Below are 22,045 nucleotides of genomic sequence, written 5' to 3'. Positions count from 1 at the left end.
GTTTTAATTGGTCTTCCAGGTCACTGACCCAGCCTTCCACAGCTGTGGACACGTGTGTACATCTTTTGGAGGTCCTGGCGGAGGAGGGACATGGAGGAGTGTTACTTTAAGATCAACCACTGAGGTTGTACATTTATGAACTGCATGCAGTATGTCCCTCAGCATGGGTTTTGCAGTTTCATCAATGAGCATACTGAAGATATCTAGAGTAGGTATAGAGGAGGTTTCCAAAGGCACAGTATCCTCTAGGGAACCAGGGTCTTCTCGATCAGCAAGCCCGGGGTCACACAGGGGAGCTGGAGCAGCCAGCACCTGACAGTTTCTGAGTGTAGTATAACATGTCCCTAGGCTGTTCCTTCCCCTGGTGTTTAGTATTTTTAAGGGACTTGCCCCCCAGTGTCCTTCAGTTTGTCCATGCCTCGTGGGGCGCGTTGTAGCTGAGGGAGTTCGGCACCATCTTGGGTCTCCAGGGCTGCCGCAATTGCGGCTTCTTTCCCCCCGGGTTTTAATCTGTTCTGGGCAAGGTGGCTACAGGTCTGGGTGGCTCCAGGAGACGATAGACAGCAGTTGTGGACAATATGGAGCGGGTGAGATGGCGTGGGCAAGATCAAAGGCGGGTTAACTGCGGAAGCTCTGTGATGAGCGTCCTCTCATATGCCCCTGCAGACCATGCCCCCAGAGTTCTTCTTTAATATTTAAAAGTTTTATCTAGCATTAGATTAGATTAGATTGGTTTGCTTTATGAAAACCTAATGCTTGCTTCCTTTCACTAAAAATCACACCCACATACAGCTTTGCATGCTGATATGTAATCATCTTGCATTTATTAAAGTGGACCTTCAGTCATAAATTATTATATTTTTTCCAACTTTCCATCTATTAAATCCTCTGCCCTTGTTTTTACTTTTTTGGATAGTAAAACATTTTTTTTTTCTGCCAGTAAATACATTTTTATACAGCCCAGTTCCTGTTTCTTGTCTGGTCATTAGCCTAGGCTTATGACCTCATGCCTCTCTCTCGAAGATGTTTTTTATTACAACTTATGTGAGCAGACTGCAGTTCCTCTTTAAGCATTGTTTGCTTTTAGTTACTGTTTTTCTACTTCCTGGTGAGTGAAGACCTGGTAATGTAGCATTGGCCTGACGTTTACCAGTGCCTTGCTCTGCAGATGATGTGCACTGTCAGAGCTCCACGACATACAGGGACATGTATTCATGTGGCCTTACTGAAAAGAGCCACAGTGAGAAAAATGGAGAGAAAAGAAAACTAAGCTATGCAAAGAATAAACAGATACTTCTAGATAATTGCAGTTTTTGTTTGTAGATTGCCATTACTAAACAGTTCTAAAGGTGCTTTTTTTTTTTTTTAATAGAGGGACGTTCCTCTTTTAAATGCATGTATGCCAAGTCATGTGTAGGTATCAAATCAGTCACCTGTCAATTTGCTACATCTGTTGCCTTTGTCAACAAGCTTTAATTCACTTTTTATTTGGGAATTGTATGGGAATGCAAAAGCTAGTGTCACGCTTGTGAGAATGCAAATCCTGCTTTATGCAGGTATGGCTAATTTTGCATCGTTAAAGTGATCCAGCTTGGAGTGTTGTAACTATGCATATGACATACCCGTCCAATCCCCCTGCAAGCTGGAAATCATTGTAGTGGGCACAGCTATGACAGTGACTGGTTTTGGTATCTAGGTCCCATGCTGAGCAGCAGCCTTGTTGCTTAACCACTTCAGCCCCGGACCATTTTGCTGGCCAAAGACCAGACCACTTTTTGCGATTTGGCACTGCGAAGCTTTAATTAAAAATTGCGCGGTCATGCGACATGGCTCCCAAACAAAATTGAAGTTTTTTTATTTAGCTTTTTTTTCCCCACAAATAGAGCTTTCTTTTGGGGGTATTTGATCACCCCTGCGGTTTTTATTTTTTTGCGCTATAAACAAAAATAGAGCGACAATTTTGAAAAAAAGCATTATTTTTTACTTTTTGTTATAATAAATATCCCCCAAGAATATATAAAACATTTTTTTCCCTCAGTTTAGGCCAATACGTATTCTTCTACATATTTTTGTAAAAAAAATCGCAATAAGCGATTTATTGATTGGTTTGCGCAAAAGTTATAGCCTTTTACAAAATGGGGGATAGGTTTATGGCATTTTTTATGATTTTTTTTTTTTTTTTAACTAGTAATGGCGGCTATCAGCGATATTTATTTATTTATTTTTCACAATCACATGGAGTAGAGATCAGCGTCACTTGTTGCTAGGCAGAACGGGGAGATGCTGTTTACAACTGCATCTCCCAGTTCAGCCGCCCCGTGAGACGATCGTGGGTATGCCCGCGGCGATCGAGTCCGCGGGGCCCGCGACCGTACTCGCGGGGGTCCCGACCGGCATGCGAGATGGCAGGGCGGTATTTAAAGCGGGAGTCCACCGGGACTCCGCGTTTTTTTTTTTTTTTTTTTTTTTTTTTTTAAAAGCCAGCAGCTACAAATACTGCAGCTGCTGACTTTTAAATAGTGACACTTACCTGTCCAGCGCGCCCGCGATGTCGGCACCCGAAGCCGATCGCTCGCTCGGCTGCCGGGTCCCGCCGCCATCTTGGGTATGGGAATCAGGAAATGGAGCCTTTCGGCTTCATTTCCCGGTTCCCTACTGCGCATGCGCGAGCCGTGCGGCGCAATCCGGACGGTCCCCGCTGCCTCTGGGAGCTGTGTGTTTCCCAGCAGGCAGCGGGGCACTTGCTGAAGGGGGCGGGCGCTTGCGGAACGGAGGCGTAACCTACGCTCGTTCCGCAGAGCGCTAGCCCGGAAGTGGGTGCAGTTACCTGGATTATCCAGGTAACTGCACCCCCCTCCCCCCTGAAAGGTGCCGATTGTGGCGCCGGAGGGGGGGGGGGATTCCGATGAGCGGAGGTCCATTTTAGGGTGGACCTCCGCTTTAAAATTGGACTTGCCTGTACGAAAATATGCCTGCCCGTGCCATTCTGCCGACGTACATCGGCGAGTGCCAGTCGGGAAGTGGTTAATTAACACAGGAGGTCTGTGAACAATTTGGAGCAGAATGTCACTTTTGTGACATCCATGTCTGTTTTCTTAGTGCAGAAGCTTTCTGGACCCAAGTTGGCTATATGGGTGGCCCAATATAAATAGACTTGCATCCATTTTTATATTTGACTACCACGGATCTGTCACATATATAGGTCCGGAAAAAAACAGAAACAGATGCAGACCTTTTTTTCATTTTGTTTTTCCCAACCTGGATGGATTTGGAAATAATTGGATATAAATGGACACATGTCCGTTTACATATGCCTGACCAGAGACTAACCTAGACCTTCGATCCGGTCCACATGAAAAACATGACCAGCAGTTCAATTAGGTCCAAATGTGTGAAATGGGCTCAAGACGCAAGTTTTAGATTGACATGCAAGCATTTTATTAAATTGGTCAAAGAGTTCTTTCTTCCATTTTTATAACAAATTGGCAATTGTTCTGTAAAAAAAAAAAAAAACACTCCCTACCAAGCTACTGCAGCAACCTACAAAGATAACCAGGATCTTTTTGTGGCTCCTGAGGAACCGATTGATGGACCAGCGGACATAACCACAAATCCATTTTTGTTATTTTGCTGCTTGTAACTTGATGAAAGCAGATTTAAGATTGGTTGGGCTTTAGTGCACATTGTTGTATGCTCTTTGTAGCGCTTGCAAAAATAAAGGACATTCAAATTTCAAGTGGCAGAGAACATTTCTTTTTTTAAATTGCACTTCCACATATTTCAGGGTAGAATGTTTATTCAATTTCTTCCTCTGGTCAAGTAACTTCCTTTTATGAAAGAACTGCCGTGTGTGAACGTTAATGCTTAACCACGGATAGTTGACCATTGTAAATAATTTTTTTATTTTGTTTTGAGAGGAGGCTGTTAACTCAAGTTGACTTTACAGGTAGTAAATGATCTAATTTCAGCATTTGAAAACTGAAGGGACAAGAGAGATGTCGGTATAGAAGGGGTACAAATGAGGACATCTCCTATTATGGTGCTGTATTTATACAAACCTTCATGCATGTGTTTGTAGAGTAATGACATCGTTATTATGGTATTTATTAAAACTTTTCCTTAAAGGTAACTGTTAACTTCTATGATAAAGAACTAGAATTCAGTGATTCTATATCGTTTTTTGGAAGCTCCTGATGTATGTGGGACATTGTGAAAAGCAAAAGGATATCCATCAGAGTGGCCTCATGACTGTATAAGGACATGAAGGCTCGGGAGGAGAGCATTTATACCGTCTGCTGAACTTGGGATTCAGAAATCCTCATTTACTACAGTAGTGAACAAAGAATTGTTAATGCATGCAGACGCTACTAAGAACATAGAAAATACACTGGGAGAGCATTTGAAAACTGATTAAAAAAAAAAATGCCTTTAGAGTTTTTTTATTTTTTATGGTTATGCTCATCACTGACCATTAGTTCATAGCCTGGCTATTAGTCACTATGGGCTGTTAAAGTTAGACTTCATATTTTGTTGCTGTGTGGGGGAGACGCTGGTTGTGTGTGTATATCCTCTTAAAAGTAAGAGCTGTTGCAACCACTTTAAAGTGGAACTGAGAGATGATTTTGAAATATTAATTATACCCAAGCAGCGTCCTGAGAAAAATTTACTTTTTTTTTTTTTTGTTTGCCTGAAATTCCTTTTGATAAATAGCAGTGTACTTCCTGGTATGAGAGGGTGGCTAGAGCCTCATAGTTGTAGACTGTATCTGTAGTGCAAGTTTAAGGGTCCTTTCACACGGGGCGGATCAGTTCTGATCCGCCCCGTGGATGTCCGTTTGCTCAGCGGGGATCACTCCGCCGATCCCCGCTGAGCAGGGAGATGACAGGTCTGTCTCCGCACACTGTGCAGGGACGGACCTGTCACAGCGCCGCTCTCCCCTATGGGAGATCGGATGACGACGGACCGCAGTGCCCGTCGTCACCCGATCCGCAGACGGATGGAAAAATAGCTTTTTCCTCCGTCACACTTTTTCGGATCGGAGCGGGTCGGATGTCAGCGGACATGTCACCGCTGACATCCGACGCTCCATAGAGCTCTATGGAGCACCCGTTCAGGTCCGCCTGAAAAACTGACAGGCGGGCCTGAACGGGACGTTAGTGTGAAAGGGGCCTAAGGCTGCTGTGTTTGGCTTCAGGGTTTTTTTTTTTTTCTGCAGCCAGAAAACTCCCCAGCATGTTAATCTATGTGTCCATGCACACATAGGCTGTTATCGGCAGTTTTTGGCAGGGGTGTTTTCTAGCTGGGGGGAAAAAAAACACTTAACCACTTAAGGACCAGGCCTATTTTTCAAACTTGTTTACAAGTTGAAAAGCATTTTTTTTGCTAGAAAATTACTCCCCCCACAAAAAAATATATATATACAGTGGGGACAGAAAATATTTGGACCTCCTTACATTTTTCACTTTGTTATATTGCAGCCATTTGCTAAAATAATTTAAGTAAATTTTTTTCCTCATTAATGTACACACAGCACTCCATATTGACATAAAAACACAGAATTGTTGACATTTTTGCAGATTTATAAAAAAAAAAGAAGAAAAACTGAGATATTACACGGTCCTAAGTATTCAGACCCTTTGCTGCGACACTCATATATTTAACTCAGGTGCTGTCCATGTCCTGATTACCCTTGAGATAGTTCTACACCTTTGTTTGAGTCCAGCTGTGTTTGATTATACTGATTGGACTTGAGTAGGAAAGTGAAAACAAAGAAGATGCCAAACGGGTAGCAACAGGTCGGACTTTTAAGGCATGTAAGGAAATAGGAAAGTAGAAAAATAATATTTTATTGACAAATGCAATATCATAAGTGTTCAAAACAATATAAAAATCATATGAAATTATATAATTTGTACATTGAGCCCTTATGCGTTGCGTCTACACGTTTCGCCGTAAAGGCTTCCTCAGGACACGGAAAAAGGTTCAAAGATGTAGCAAGAGAGCACAACAATAAATCTCACTATCTGAAATGAGATGTATCAGAGTTAAAATAAAAAAAACAAAGCATATATACATAAACTTTGCATTGTATGTCACATTTAAAAATATGAGATAAATCTAATTTTAGATAGTGAGATTTATTGTTCTCTCTCTTGCTACAATATCATTTTATTTTTCTTCTATTTTCCTATTTGCTTCCATGTCTTTAAAAGTCCGACCTGTTTATCTATTTGTTATCATCTTCGTTCTTCCCTTGATACATTAAGGATGTGGCATTGTGGGTGCTCCCTCCTTCCTATTTCTACTATCACATGGTCCTAAGTATTCAGATCCTTTGCTGTGACACTCATATATTTAACTCAGGCATTGTCCATTTCTTCTGATCATCCTTGAGATGGTTCTACACCTTCATTTGAGTCCAGCTGTCTTTGATTGGACTTGAGTAGGAAAGCCACACACCTGTCTATATAAGACCTTACAGCTCACAGTGCATGTCAGAGCAAATGAGAATCATGAGGTCAAAGGAACTGCCTGAAGAGCTCAGAGACAGAATTGTGGCGGCAAGGCACAGATCTGGCCAAGGTTACAAAAAAAAATTCTGCTGCACTTAAGGTTCCTAAGAGCACAGTCCTCCATAATCCTTAAATGGAAGATGTTTGGGACGACCAGAACCCTTCCTAGAGCTGGCCGTCCGACCAAACTGAGCTATTGGAGGTGAAGAGCCTTGGTGAGAGAGGTAAAGAAGAACCCAAAGATCACTGTGGCTGAGCTCCGGAGATGCAGTCAGGAGATGGAGTTTGCTAAATAAAACACCTGAAGGACTCCAAGATGGTGAGCAATAAGATTATTTGGTCTCATGAGACCAAGATGGAACTTTTTGGCCTTAATTCTAAGTGGTATGTGTGGAGAAAACCAGGCACTGCTCATCACCTGTCCAATACAGTCCCAACAGTAAAGCATGGTGATGGCCGCATCATGCTGTGGGGGTGTGTTTCAGCTGCAGGGACAGGGTGACTGGTTGCAATCGAGGGAAAGATGAATGGGGCCAAGTACAGGTATATCCTAGATGAAAACTTTCTCCAGATTGCTCAGGACCTCAGGCTGGGCTGACGGTTTACCTTCCAACAAGACAATGACCCTAAGCACACAGATAAAATAACGAATGAGTGGCTTTACAACCACTCTGACTATTCTTGAATGGCCCAGCCAGAGCCCCGACTTAAATCCAGTTGAGCATCTCTGGAGAGACCTAAAAATGTCTGTCCACCAACATTTACCATCCAACCTGACAGAACTGGAGAGGATCTGCAAGGAGGAATGGCAGAGGATTCCCAAATCCAGGTGTGAAAAACTTGTTGCATCTTTCCCCAAAAAGACTCGTGGCTGTATTGGATCAAAAGGGTGATTCTACTAAATACTGAGCAAAGGGTCTGAATACTTAGGACCGTGTGATATTTCAGTTTTTCTTTTTTAATAAATCTGCAAAAATATCAACAATTCTGTATTTTTCTGTCAATATGGAGTGCTGTGTGTACATTAATGAGGAGAAAAATGAACTTAAATGATTTTAGCAAATGGCTGCAATATAACAAAGAGTGAAAAATGTAAGGGGGTCTGAATACTTTCCATCCTCACAATAGATTGGAAGCTGTAACGAGCAGGGCCCTCTGATCCCTCCTGTATTGATTTGTATTGTAAGTGTACTGGCCGCACTGGCTGCACAAGCTGTTGGCGCTATATAAATCCTGAATAATAATAATAATGCTCAACTACACTGCAGAGTAACCAGAGTATCATGGGAAATGTAGTTCCAAAACATCTGGGATGTCAGTTTGCCATCACTGCCCTAGAGAATAAAATGTTGCAATACTTATTTGCACAGTGGTCTTAAAAGCTACATTTTTTTATTTATTTTTTTTAACAACTTTTTACAATAAAAAATAAACAAGACAACAGTAAAGTTAGCCCATTCCCCCCCCCCCCCCCCTGCACCGATTAAAAGTGATCTTCCGGCGACTCTGCCGCAGAGACCACTTTTATCTTAAAACGGTCCGCCCGCTGTTTAACCTCTTGCTTACTGGGCACATAAACCCCCCCCCCCCCCAGACCAATTTTTAGCTTTCAGCGCTGTCACACTTTGACAATTGCGCGGACATGCTACACTGTACTAAAAAATTTTCATCCTCACACAAATGCAGAGGCTCTCCACATTAGGGACTGATGTGCCTCTCACAGCTGTGTGTGTGTGTTGTGTGTTTTTTTTTTTTTTTTTTTTTTTTTACGTGAGGAGAATTACTGACTCTGTTTACATCACATGGGCAACTGCCATTGGCTGGCAGCTGATCACAGAGCGTGCCCTGCAGGGGGCGCGCAGGCCCCTTGAGCACAGGAGGACATCTATGGACGGTATCAGTATGCCTCATTCAAGTGTATTGGATGTTGGTGTGCAGGCATGAGAAACACACTGCTAAACTTTGCCAGCAAGGCTGAAAATGTGAGAGGGTGACGCTATGAGAAGGTAAGGACGTATTCACACATGTATGGCCACAGGTTCGTGGCTGGGGTCCGAAAAGTTCCTGTTCAGGTGTGATTCGGGCCTAACTTTTAGCCTGAGTTTGCCGGCCACACTTGCCTGTCATATGAATTGGATGCGGAGAAACGTGCATCCAATTTGCATATGTGTGAATCCAGCCTAAGAGGTTAGGGGGCTGGGGGCTTTTGGTTAAAAGTGAGCTTTTCTTTTGGTGCTCCTGCTGTAAACTTTCTGTGATCACGAATGGCTTAACAGTGGCTTGAACTATGGAGGTTAGTCAGGGCTCGTTCTTGAAGCCTTTTACTGCTTGTTGGGAATAATCAAATATATAAATTCCCGTACTTTTAAAAGAATGGTGACCGTAGAAGGGTGCTGGACAGCAGGGAAAGATACAGGCCTGCAGACAGGTGCTGTATGCTGTTGAATGCTTATAAACTTGGTTCCTGTAAGACATTCACGTATTACGATATCCAGAGTCGGTCAGTTGGTGGGAGCTGAAATGAACAGTGTAAAATCCTATGGCCATCCTCCAGGGGATTGTTTAGAGCAGGGGTAGGCAACCTTAAAGAGGTGGGGATCTAACTGAACAACATGGGAGAAGTCAAAGATCACCAGGCACAGGGTCGTCTCCTCACACCTGATCTAAACCTCTATTGCACAGCAATCACAAGTTTAAATTGGGTGAGGAGTAGAGGTCGACCTATATGGGTTTTTCTCTGGCCGATGCAGAAGCCGATATTTAGAAATCATGGCGGACGATAGCCGATATATGATGCCGATTTTTTTATTTTTTTTTTTTTATTTTTTTTTTTTTTTTTTTTGGGCCGATATGTTAGGCCGATTTTATTTTATTTATTTATTTTTTTCCTTTTTTTTTTTTTTTTTTAATCCCCCCTTGATCTAACACACCTTTCCCACTGGGGCGTTTTTCAGGCGCTTTTGGGCTAAAAATAGCGCCTGTAAAGTGCCTGCAAAACGGCTCCCCTGCAGTCTGTGTGAAAGACAGAGTGCTTTCACACTGAGGCGATGCTCTGGCAGGATCTTAAAAAAAAAAAGTCCTCCAAGCAGCACGTTTGGAGTGGTGTATACCCCTCCTCCACCACTCCTGCCCATTGATATGAATGGGCACCACTGCCGAAGTGCATGCAATGCGATTTGGCAGCAGTGCTTCATGGGCGCATTTAACCTCTTCCTTGGCCGCTAGCTGGGTTTTATGCGCCCCACTAGCAGCCAAATAGCACCGCTAAAATGATGGTAAAGAGCCGCTAAAACTTGCGTTTTACCATCAACACCTGCCCGCTCCAGTGTGAAAGCAGTCTTCATAAGTGATACAGAAAATTTCTTACATTTAAACATTTATTAAACAAAACAAACCTCCAATCAGTTTACTTGTATGTATGATTTAGATAAAAATAAAAAAAAATAAAAAAAAAACCTATGTATTAAATAAAAACAGGTAGTCAAAACTTTTGGACGAAAAAAAAAAAAAATGGGCTAACTTTACTGTTTTTATTTTATTTTTATTTTTTAAATAGTGTATTTTTTCCCCAAAAAAAATGCATTTGAAAGACCTCTGTGCAAATGCCTTGTGACATAAAATATTGCAACAACCGCTATTTTATTCCCTAGGATCTCTGCTAAAAAAAGATATCATTTTTGGGGGGGTCTAAGTGATTTTCTGGCAGAAAATACTGGATTTTTACTTGTAAGCAACAAGTGTCAGAAAAGATTTAGTCTTTAAATGGTTAAACTGAGAACTTCTACACACTGAGATGACTTCATTCATTCAAGTGTAAACATTGTATCTTTCTGTTCTTTTCTTGGCAGTCTGCCCAGAGAGGAGGAAAGGGTTTCTATGTGGACTCAGGCAACTTACACTGACTTCTTACAGAAGTCATTTCAAAGTCCCGCTGTAGTTCTAAATCAGCTTTTTATCAGCACAATCGGCCGATGCCGATTAATTAAAAGGCAAATATCGGCCGATATATCGGTCGACCTCTAGTGAGGAGCATATCGCCTTCTCACCACCTGTCAAACACACTCTGATTGCTTTTCACTCTTCTTTCCTGCTGCTGGCACCACTCTGGAGACCACTAGCAGGAGTAAGAGGTGGAGTGCAGTTGGTATCACTAAGAGGAGTTCTCCCTCTGCATTGCACCCTGTGTTTGATGCTTTGGGATGGCGGGTCAGCAAACCCAGACTGTGATCTACCAGTCACCTGTCTGCGAGCTACAGATTTCTGACCCTCGTTTAGAGGTATGTGTGTGTTTGTTTTTTTTTGTTTTTTTTTTTTTTTTTTTCGCTGCTGATCTTTTGTTCGCCTGAAAACACTGTGGAACTGGGAAAACCACAGAAAGGAAAAATTGTTTGGTTAGAGAATCTGACTGGTCAGTTACTGTTGGCAGCCATTTTATTTCTTCAGCAGACCATACAATAGCAGATCTAATCTATTGCTATAAGGGACTTTTTAACATAGTCAAAAAAAGCTACCTTTTTATAATGAAATCACTCCTTCTCTTCCTTGCTAGCCTGCTATTTTTAGAATGAAGAAGTGCTACAATGTTTTGCTGCAGAAAAGTGAAACCCTGAGCCCTCTCAGGTACAGGGGGTCTACTGAATTGGAGGATTAGAATTTATTCAGAGCTACTGGTAGGGTTGCCACCTTTTCTTCAAGCAAAGCCTGAACACTTTAGCGGCAGCGGCGGCTTTTTTTTTGTTTTTGTTTTTGTTTTTTGGAGTATACGCTATAAGACCTAATAAAATACCTGGTATGCTTTTGGTGGCCTGAAAGAGGGTAGTAATGCAGTGCATGTAGCATACTGTGGTGAACAGTGCATGTTGCTGAATTGTGAGTGTTCTGCACGGAATGCGGGGGTCACAAATATTTAATGCACAAAATGCAGGGGTCAGATATGTGCCGGGGAGAGGGCTAGTGTTAGGGGGGAGTTAGATATGTCAGAAAATACTTATGTATTGAAAAGGGCCCAGGCGCTACCTCTAGTGGCTAAAGAGAGGTGTGTGCATATATGTGTACAGACATAAATATATAGATACACATATAGCACCACCAACTAGAAAATCCCGATGATTATTAATGGTAAGACCCCCCCAGCATCCACTAATAAATACAGGAGAGTGGAGTAGGCAAGGCAAATGCCAGATAAACCATATAATTTTACCCTAAGGGTAAATAATATAGGTTCAGTACTTGTTAATTGCCATACACTACTACCTATAATATACTAAAAATAGTACAGACTATAAATACCATACCAATATCATAAGTGCATGTGTAAACCACTAAATCCAACTCATGTAGCCATATGCCCAGTATGAGCAGGCTAGTCACAAGCGGAGATATATATAAACCTAAAATAGGTATTAGTGATAAAGCGTAACTGTGCAGACACAAAAGGTGCTAAAAATACAAAAAAGCCGCAAATTGTGCAAAGAATGCAGAAATTATACAATAATTAATCACATAGAAAACTAATATTATTGTGAAAAGGAAAAAAGCAAACCAAAACAAAAATAAAAATCAAAACAAAAATAATTTAGTGCATAAAGTCCATAAATAAATTCATTCATAAAACAAATAATGTCCTAGAGGGTGCAGTCCAAGGCGAAATAGATACGTATGCTCAAAATCTTCAAGCAGGTGCAGTTAAAAGTGACTGGTGCTCAAATATATATAATTCAGGTGACTTCCGTGCTCACCCCCTCAGCTTCCCACTCACCGGAACTTTATACCCACGAAGGGCAATCGGGCCTGTAAGTTTCAAGCAGCAGGGACTGATCCACGGAAAGAAGATCCAAAGGAGGCAATTTTCCACTCTTTTCTCCTTTCTTGATGTATAGAGAGGGTTTTGTGAGCTGATGCTAGTAGATCGGAATATCCTCAGAGAAAAAAGAGGTCTCAAATGTTAATTTTAAACCATAAGCTTTATTGGTTAACACACCAGAGAAAAAAAGTTTTTTTTTTTTTTTAAATCCAAATAGCATAACCCCTAAAGGGGATAGTGTACAAAAAGATTACAGTCCCGGGATGACCATAAATAAATGAACAGGATCTTTTTGTATAAAAGTGGAAAAAATAACAATATAAAAATTAAATTTAAAATAGAAAATAAAGGGGAATTGTGTTTGCACACCTCCTCTAGCTGAAGGAGTTGGATATGTGCTGGGGTCACACTTTGGGAGGGGCGAGGGATAGTGTTGGGAGGGAGTCGGATATGTGCTTGGTGGTGCTTTGGGAGGGGAAAGGACTTGTACTAGCAGGGGAGGTCATATATGTGCTAGGGGGATGATTTGGGAGGGGAGAAGGCTAGAGCTAGCAAGGGAGGGGCAGATATGTGCTGGGGGGTGCTTTGGGAGGGGAGAGGGCAGTGCAAAATGGGGGTTGGGTATGTGCCAGGGGAGCGCTTTGGGAGGGGTAGTACTAGAAGGGGTTGTCACACTTTTTTAGCATAAGTCCCTTCCCCTGCCAAAGCGACCCCCCCCCCCCCCCCAGCACATATATACTCCTAAAACCAATCGCTACAAATTTTTTAGGCTGCTCTTTCCCAGCCACCTAATGCATGCCCCCCCCCCCCCCATCTACAGTGCATAGAAAACTAACGATCAGCGTGTGTGTGTGTGTGTGTGTGTGTGTAAACGGAGGAGGCGCTTTGATCATATCAGATGGCGAGCAGACTTGTTACTCGGTGCACTCCAGTGTGAATATCCAGGTCTGAGGAAGATGAAAACCCAAATGCATCATTCAAAAACCAGACTGTCCGGGAGAAAACCAGACAGATAGTAACCCTAGCTACTGGTTGGCTGGCCCTAAATTTTTGTTTCCTTTCAACAGAGATCATGTGGCCAGCTATGGGCATTGGATTCTTACTAGGCCATTCATTTCAGTAAAATTTGTTTCTATAAGCTTATATGTGCACATTTAGGGTGCATTTATTAAATCATTGAAAAAGGTTTACTAGGCATTATAATGTATATCATGTATGTTATTTAACTGTAAAAGTACTGAGACTGCTGCTGGGAGCTGCCATCTTGGAAGTGATGTCGGCAGATCCAAAGCTGTCGCTCATATTTCCCATACCATGTTAAAGGTTATGTAGGGAGGAGCTTGGCCAGCACACTGTCTTTCTTATTTTTGACATTGTATGATATGAATGTGTTGATGGAGTTATTTGTCTATCACATGGGTGCATGTACTCACTATGATCACTGAAACACGTGTGTGTGTGTGTGTGTGTGTGTGTGTGTGTGTGTGTGTGTGTGTAAATAAATTGTTGCTTGGAGCTGGCCACAGAAACTCGAGTTTCAGCATGTGCTCCATTTATCTAATACAGCTGATGAGTATGTTATGTCAGAGTTTTGCTATAGTGGCAGCCAGCTGCTAAAAGTAGAAAAATCACTTAAGAAAATAATCGCAGGAGATTTTTTTTATTTATTTTTATTTTTTTGTGACATCATTTGATGCAAAGTTGCTTCTGTGACATGATCATTTCTTAAATTATTTTGCAAATATTTATTTATTGTTTCATTGTGTTTTACAGAAAAAAAAACAATCAGTGAGCAACAATGTCATCAGATGGACTATCGTCTAAGGCCCTAAAGGTATTTTTATTTGATCAGTTTTCCCCATTCACAAAGTATGTACTGCACAATAAAAGTATTTTAGTCATCCATCTATGTTTAACCACTTAATAACCGCCCTATAGCCGAATGACGGCTTTAGGGCGGTTTCTTAACTGTGGGAGGCCGTCATATGACGTCCTCCCAGAATTCCGCTCTCGCGCGCCCCCTGGGGCGCGCACTCGAGAGCGTCCGTGACCGCCGGGTCCACAGGACCCGGCGCATCACGGATCGCGGTAAACGGCCGCTCGTCGCGGCCGTTTACCACGTGATCGCTCCGTCAAATGACGGAGTAATCACTTGTAAACAAACCGGCGTCATGTTATGACGCCGGTTCCTCCCTCCCCCTCTCTGTACCGATCGGAACAGCGGAGGGGGAGGAGATCGGTGTCAGCAGCGATGTGGGCTGCATCTGCAGTGCCCACATCGCTGCTCACCGAAATTAACCCCTCAATTCCCTGCAAATACTCTGCAATACCCTGCCATTACTCTGCATTACTCTGCAATACCTTGCATTACTCTGCATTACTCTGCAATACCCTGCATTACTCTGCATTACTCTGCATTACTCTGCAATACCTTGCATTACTCTGCATTACTCTGCATTACCCTGCAATACCCTGCATTACTCTGCATTACCCTGCATTACTCTGCATTACCCTGCATTACTCTGCATTACTCTGCATTACTCTGCAATACCCTGCAACACTCTGCAATGCTCTGCAACACCCACCAATACCCTGCAACACTCTGCAATGCTCTGCAACACCCTCCAATATCCTGCAACGCTCTGCAACACCCGCCAATGCCCTGCAACACTCTGCAATGCTCTGCAATGCTCTGCAACACCCACCAATACCCTGCAACACTCTGCAATGCTCTGCAACACCCGCCAATACCCTGCAACACTCTGCAATGCTCTGCAACACCCGCCAATACCGTGCAACACTCTGCAATGCTCTGCAACACCCTCCAATATCCTGCAATGCTCTGCAACGCCATACTCTGAGATACCCAGCCATACTCTGATATACCCAGCCATACCCAGCCATAGTCGGTGATACCCTGCAATACCCAGCCATAGACACCCCCCCCCCCCCTCCCGCCGACCTCCGGTGCTTCTACCGACTCGCCAATACTATCAAATCCAGAATCCTTTTTTTTTTTTTTTTTTTTTTTTTTTTCAGGCTTCCCAGCTTAGAGGTGAGATGCGGGGTCTTATTGACCCCACATCTCACTGTAAAGAGGACCTGTCATGCCATATTCCTATTACAAGGGATGTTTACATTCCTTGTAATAGGAATAAAAGTGATCAAAAAAATTATTTTTGGGGAAAAAAAATGTCAAACTAAAATAAATAAAGTAAAATGAACAATAAAAATTTTTTTTTTAAAGCGCCCCTGTCCCCATGTGCTCGCATGCAGAAGCGAACACATACGTAAGTCCCGCCCACATATGAAAACGGTGTTCAAACCACACATGTGAGGTATCGCTGCGTACGTTGGTGCGAGAGCAATAATTCTAGCCCTAGACCTCCTCTGTAACTCAAAACATATACCGTATATACTCGAGTATAAGCCGAGATTTTCAGCCTCTTTTTTGAGGCTGAAAGTGCCCCCCTCGGCTTATACTCGAGTCATCGCTGTCTGCCCGCTCGATCAGCGTGTCGAGCAGACAGACAGCGGCCATTCTATTCAAAAGCCGCGCCTCCGGCTCCGCCTTCGCCTGTGATAGGCGGAACACTGAATTTCCCAGCAGCCTGTGTTCCGCCTATCACGGACATCGTATCATCCTCGTACTACGGACGAGGATGATACGACGTCTGTGATAGGCGGAACACAGGCTGCTGGGAAATTCAGTGTTCCGCCTATCACAGGCGAAGGCGGCGGCGCAGCTTTTGAATTTTACAATGGCCGCCGACGAAGAGGGCACGGGACGGAGGCAAGGCAAGGCACGGCACGGCACGGGACGGGACGGGGGCAAGGCAAGGCACGACACGGGACGGATGCAAGGCAAGGCACGGGACGAAGGCAAGGAGGCAAGGCACGGGACGGAGGCTCGGGACAAAGGTAGGCTGGACACACACACACACACACACACACACACACACACACACGGATGGATGGAGACACACACAGGGATGGATGGATGGATGGATGGAGACACACACACACAGGGATGGATGGATGGATGGATGGATGGAGACACACACACACACAGGGATGGATGGATGGATGGATGGAGACACACACACACAGGGATGGATGGATGGATGGAGACACACACACACACAGGGATGGATGGATGGATGGACACACACACACACAGGGATGGATGGACGGACACACAGGGATGGACGGACACACAGGGATGGACGGACACACAGGGATGGACGGACACACAGGGATGGACGGACACACACACAGGGATGGACAGGCATGTCTCACCCTCGGCTTATACACGAGTCAATAAGTTTGCCAGTTTTTTTGGGGGTAAATTGGGGGCCTCGGCTTATATTCGGGTCGGCCTATACTCGAGTATATACGGTAACCAGTAAAACAAAAATTAAATCATCGCCTATGGGGATTTTTAAGTAGCGACGTTTGGCGCCATTCCACGAGCCTGTGCAATTTTGAAGAGTGACATGTTAGGTATCGATTTACTCGGAGTAACTTCATCTTTCACATTATGCAAAAATTGGGCTAACTTTACTGTGTTTTTTTTTTTTTTTAAGCACAAAACAGTTTTTTTTCCAAAAAAAAGCATTCGAAAAATTGCTGCGCAAATACCGTGCGAGATAAAAAGTTGCAACGACCACCATTGTATTCTCCAGGGTGTTTGCTAAAAAAACATATATAATGTTTTGGGATTCGATGTAATTTTCTAGCAAATAAATGATGATTTTTACATGTAGGAGAGAAATGTCAGAATTGTCCTGGGTGCTCCAGAACGCCTGATGGCGCTCCCTGCATGTTGGGCCTCTGTATGTGGCCGCACTGTGTAAAAGTCTCACACATGTGGTATCGCCGTACTCGGGAGTAATAGCAGAATGTGTTTTGGGGTGTAATTTGTGGTATGCATATGCTGTGTGAGAAATAAACTGATAATATGACAATTTTGTGAAAAAATAAAAAATAAAAGTAAAAAAAATCTTGATTTTGCAAAGAATTGTGGGAAAAAATGACAACTTCAAAAAACTCATCATGCCTCTTACTAAATACCTTGGAATGTCTTCTTTCCAAAAAGGGGTCATTTGGGGGGTATTTGTACTTTTCTGGCATGTTAGGGTCTCAAGATTTGAAATAGGCCGTCAGTACTTCAGGTGTGATCAATTTTCAGATATTGGCACCATAGCTTGTGGACTCTATAACTTTCACAAAGACCAAATAATATCCACCAATTTGTACTTATTTTTACCAAAGATATGTAGTGGTATAAATTTTGGCCAAAATTTATGAAGAAAAAATTACTAATCTGCTAAATTTTATAACAGAAATGAAGAAAAATTCATTTTTTTACAGAATTTTCTGTATTTTTTCTTTTATAGCACAAAAAATAAAAAACCCAGCGGTGATTAAATACCACCAAAAGAAAGCTCTATTTGTGTGAAAAAAAGGACAAAAATTTCATATAGGTCCAGTGTTGCATGACTGAGTAATTGTCATTCAAAATGTGAGAGCACCGAAAGCTGAAAATTGGTCTGGTTATTAAGGGTGTTTAAGTGCCCAGTGGTCAAGTGGTTAAATATTGTTTAACCACTTGCCGACCAGCCACTGTCATTATACTGCGGCAAGGTGGCACAATCCCACAAATGCTGTGGGTGTACATCGGCTTGGGAACTCGCTTTTGTGGGGGGGGTGCAGTGTCAGATCTGAATGAAGCAGTCCCCCTAAAAAATCACTGATCACCACCATTACTAGTAAAAATTAAATAATAAAAATTACAAATCTATCTCCTATTTCTTACATCACGGGACACAGAGCCATAGTAGTTGCTATGTGGGTTATAGGCCACCTTCAGGTGATGGACGCTAGCACACCCTAAGACATGAAGTCCACTTCCTATATAACCCCTCTTACTACTGGGAGCACCTCAGTTTTTTTCTGGTCATGAGTAAAGATGTGCTGTGCTGAACTCCACTGGAGCAATCCTTGCTGGGGCTATCTATGTAGCCGGATCCATTCAAAGTGTATTTTAGGCCGAATGGAATGGAATGGTACCTGGGCTTCGTGTCCAAGATTTTGCCTGTAAATGGTTCTTCCATTTGCCTGCGGCAGAAAAGCTACGTGGAGTTTTCTTATGAATGTTTGTTTTTGTTTTTTTTAATTAGTAAATGTTGTTATATCTATGTGTCAACCACTGGGGGCTGTATGGAGCACATACCTTCTCATGCTTTGCTCAAAAGATCACGATATGTCCGAAGCAGCAGACAGTCTGGGGGAGGATTTTTCCTCCACAGACACCCCCCCCCCCCCACCTGTGCTCTATTCTCCCCCTCTTCTCGAGGAATAGTTAATAATTAATAGCAGCGGCAGGGCTAGACTATTTCTCAATACGTTCCTTCTGGTAGTACCTCTGCTTTGTGCATCGGGCTATGGTCTGAAGGGGGGGGGGTAAAAACGCCTCCAAAAAAGGGCTCTAGGAAGACTTCTACAGCCACTAGGAAGCCTAAAGCCATTTCAAAAAGTGGCATCCTCCCCTGAGAGTGATATGGCTGGTCAGAGTGAGCCATCAGGGATGTCGGGTGTTGCAACTGCTTTAAGCACTGCAGCCCCTGGATATATTCCTGAATAGTTTTTTTTTTTCCTCAACCATTTTAGGTTTGGAACAAAAAATTGATGCCTTAATTGCATCCCAGAGTTGGACTAAGCGTAATACAGTGCCTTGCGAAAGTATTCGGCCCCCTTGAACTTTTCAACCTTTTGCCACATTTCAGGCTTCAAACATAAAGATATAACATTTTAATTTTTCGTGAAGAATCACCAACAAGTGGGACACAATTGTGAAGTGGAACGAAATCTATTGGGTAATTTAAACTTTTTTAGCAAATTAAAAAACTGAAAAGTGGTGCGTGCAAAATTATTCGGCCCCTTTACTTTCAGTGCAGCAAACTCGCTCAAGAAGTTCAGCGAGGATCTCTGAATGATCCAATGTTGTCCTAAATGACTGATGGTGATAAATCCACCTGTGTGTAATCAAATCTCTGTATAAATGCACGCTCTGTGATAGTCTCAGGGTTCTGTTGAAAGCGCAGAGAGCATCATGAAGACCAAGGAACACACCAGGCAGGTCCGTAATACTGTTGTGGAGAAGTTTTAATGCCGGATTTGGATACAAAAAGATTTCCCAAGCTTTAAACATCCCAAGGAGCACTGTGCAAGCGATCATTTTGAAATGGAAGGAGTATCAGACCACTGCAAATCTACCAAGACCTGGCCATCCCTCTAAACTTTCAGCTCAGACAAGTAGAAGACTGATCAGAGATGCAGCTAAGAGGCCCATGATCACTCTGGATGAACTGCAGAGAACTACAGCTGAGGTGGGAGAGTCTGTCCATAGGACAACAATCAGTCGTACACTGCACAAACTTGGCCTTTATGGAAGAGTGGCAAGAAGAAAGCCATTTCTCAAAGATATCCATAAAAAGTCTTGTCTAAAGTTTGCCACAAGCCACCTGGGAGACACACCAAACATGTGGAAGAAGGTACTCTGGTCAGATGAAACCAAAATCAAACTTTTTGCCCACAATGCAAAACGATATGTTTGGCGTAAAAGCAACACAGCTCATCACCCTCAACACACCATCCCCACTGTCAAACATGGTGGTGGCAGCATCATGGTTTGGGCCTGCTTTTCTTCAGCAGGGACAGGAAGATGGATGCAGCCAAATACAGGACCATTCTGGATGAAAACCTGTTGGAGTCTGCAAAAGACCTGAAACTGGGATGGAGATTTATCTTCCAACAATACAATGATCCCAAACATACAGCAAAATCTACAAAGGAATGGTTCACAAATAAACGTATCCAGGTGTTAGAATGGCCAAGTCAAAGTCCAGACCTGAATCCAATCGAGAATCTGTGGAAAGAGCTGAAAACTGCTGTTCACAAACGCTCTCCATCCAACCTCACTGAGCTCGAGCTGTTTTGCAAGGAAGAATGGGCAAGAATTTCGATGTGCAAAACTGATAGACATACCCAAAGCGACTTGCAGCTGTAATCGCTGCAAAAGGTGGCTCTACAAAGTATTAACGCAAGGGGGCCAAATAATTTTGCACGCCCCACTTTTCATTTTTTTTATTTAAAGTTTCAAAAATCCAATAGATTTCGTTCCACTTCACAATTGTGTCCCACTTGTTGGTGATTCTTCACAAAAAATAAAAAATGTATATCTTTGTTTGAAGCCTGAAATGTGGCAAAAGGTTGAAAAGTTCAAGGTGGCCGAAATACTTTCGCAAGGCACTGTAGGTCCCCGTCCATTACCCAGGACCCTCAAGCTGAGAAACGGGGGACGAGAGATGATGATCTTCTCTCAGGGGACCAGGAAGAGGCTGATAACTCCTCTTCTGAAGAGTCTAATATGGATGGATCAGGTTCACAGGAAAGGTTGTTGGTGCAATCTCTCACTGAATTGGTCCACTCCACATTTTTGCTGCCAGTAGCGAAGTCAGGCGATGAGCCCATTTCTTGTTTGGGTTCACTAAAGCCTCCCCAACCTATTCATGCTTTTCTTATCCATTCATTACTGAAAAAGCTTATGCATTCTGAGTAGGAGCACCCAGATAGGTGTTGTGTTTTTTTTTTTTTTTTTTTCTCCAAAAAAGTTTTCAACACTTTATCCTATGGAGGAAGAATTTAATAAGAAATGGGGGATTCCAGCAATTGACGCTGCTATATCCTCTGTAAGCAAAAACTTGACTTGTCCTGTAGACAATGCTCAAACGCTGAAGGATGCAAACCATTTACCAGATTCCTATTTAAGAACAATATTTCTCTGGCAGGTTCAATGGTTATGTTTTACAGTAGACTCTGTGAAAGCTTTATTCTCCAAGCCTCACGGCTTATGCTCAGGCTGGTACATGTGCATAGAGTTCTGTGGTTGAAAAATTGGTGAGCCGAAGCGTCATGCAAAAAGCTCTTGGCTAGTTTTCCATTTCATAGTGAATGGTTGTTTGCAGACAATCTGGATAAATACATCCCAAAGAATTTCTAATGGGAAAAGTTCCCTTTTTTACCAGGCTAGAATACGTTTTAAGCGTTTTTTCTTTTAAACAAGCTTCTTCTCCAGTGCCAGGGGCATCTGCCTCCAGGCAGTCACGACGACTTCCACCATCCATTTCAAGAGGTAAACCTCAGGGTCAAAAGAGTCCCTGGGGGAGGAAACCCACTAAACAAAATACTAAAGCCTCCTTATGAAGGCCCCCCTCCCCCTCGCTCGAGTGGGGGGAAGACTTCTGCAGTTCTCAAGGGTCTGGCAGGAACAATGTAGAGAGAAAAAAATGGGTGGTTCCTCAATATCTCTAGGGTACAGACTAGCGTTCCAATCTCCTCATTTTCTCAGATAAAACATTCCCAGAGACCCAGAAAAAAGTCTATTTTTTTTGGCTTTGGATAATCTAGTTTCTCAAAAAGTGATATCGGTGGTCCCCATGGAAGAGTGAGAGTTAAGGTTTTATTCAAACCTTTTTACGGTACCAAAACTGGCATTTCAGACCCATTTTAGATCCTAAAGATCTAAAACAGTTTTTGAATATCTGCTCTTTTTGCATGGAGTCAATCCGATCAGTGGTCTCCATTCTACAAGGTGGGGAACTGCTAGCGTCAATCAACATAAAGGATGCTTATCTACATGTACCTATTCTCCCCGCTCACCAGACAG

At 42.9% G+C, this 22,045-nt stretch overlaps 1 protein-coding gene across 1 annotated transcript in view; it reads left to right on the top strand.

The window, feature by feature from the left end:
* Positions 1-22,045, top strand: part of MAFF (MAF bZIP transcription factor F) — an 86,666-nt gene that overhangs the window by 30,648 nt on the left and 33,973 nt on the right. The window contains exon 2 of the mRNA XM_077452370.1: positions 14,089-14,149. Coding sequence (XP_077308496.1) covers positions 14,114-14,149 — 36 coding nt within the window. The 5' untranslated portion in view covers positions 14,089-14,113. The remainder of the gene's footprint in view (positions 1-14,088; positions 14,150-22,045) is intronic.

Source organism: Lithobates pipiens, unplaced genomic scaffold, assembly GCF_037356315.1.
Source record: "Lithobates pipiens isolate NorthernLeopardFrog02 unplaced genomic scaffold, aLitPip1_a1.2 Scaffold_23, whole genome shotgun sequence".
Classification (NCBI taxonomy): domain Eukaryota; kingdom Metazoa; phylum Chordata; class Amphibia; order Anura; family Ranidae; genus Lithobates; species Lithobates pipiens.
Note: the sequence above shows the minus strand (reverse complement) of the source record. Positions and strands in the feature narration are given on the sequence as shown.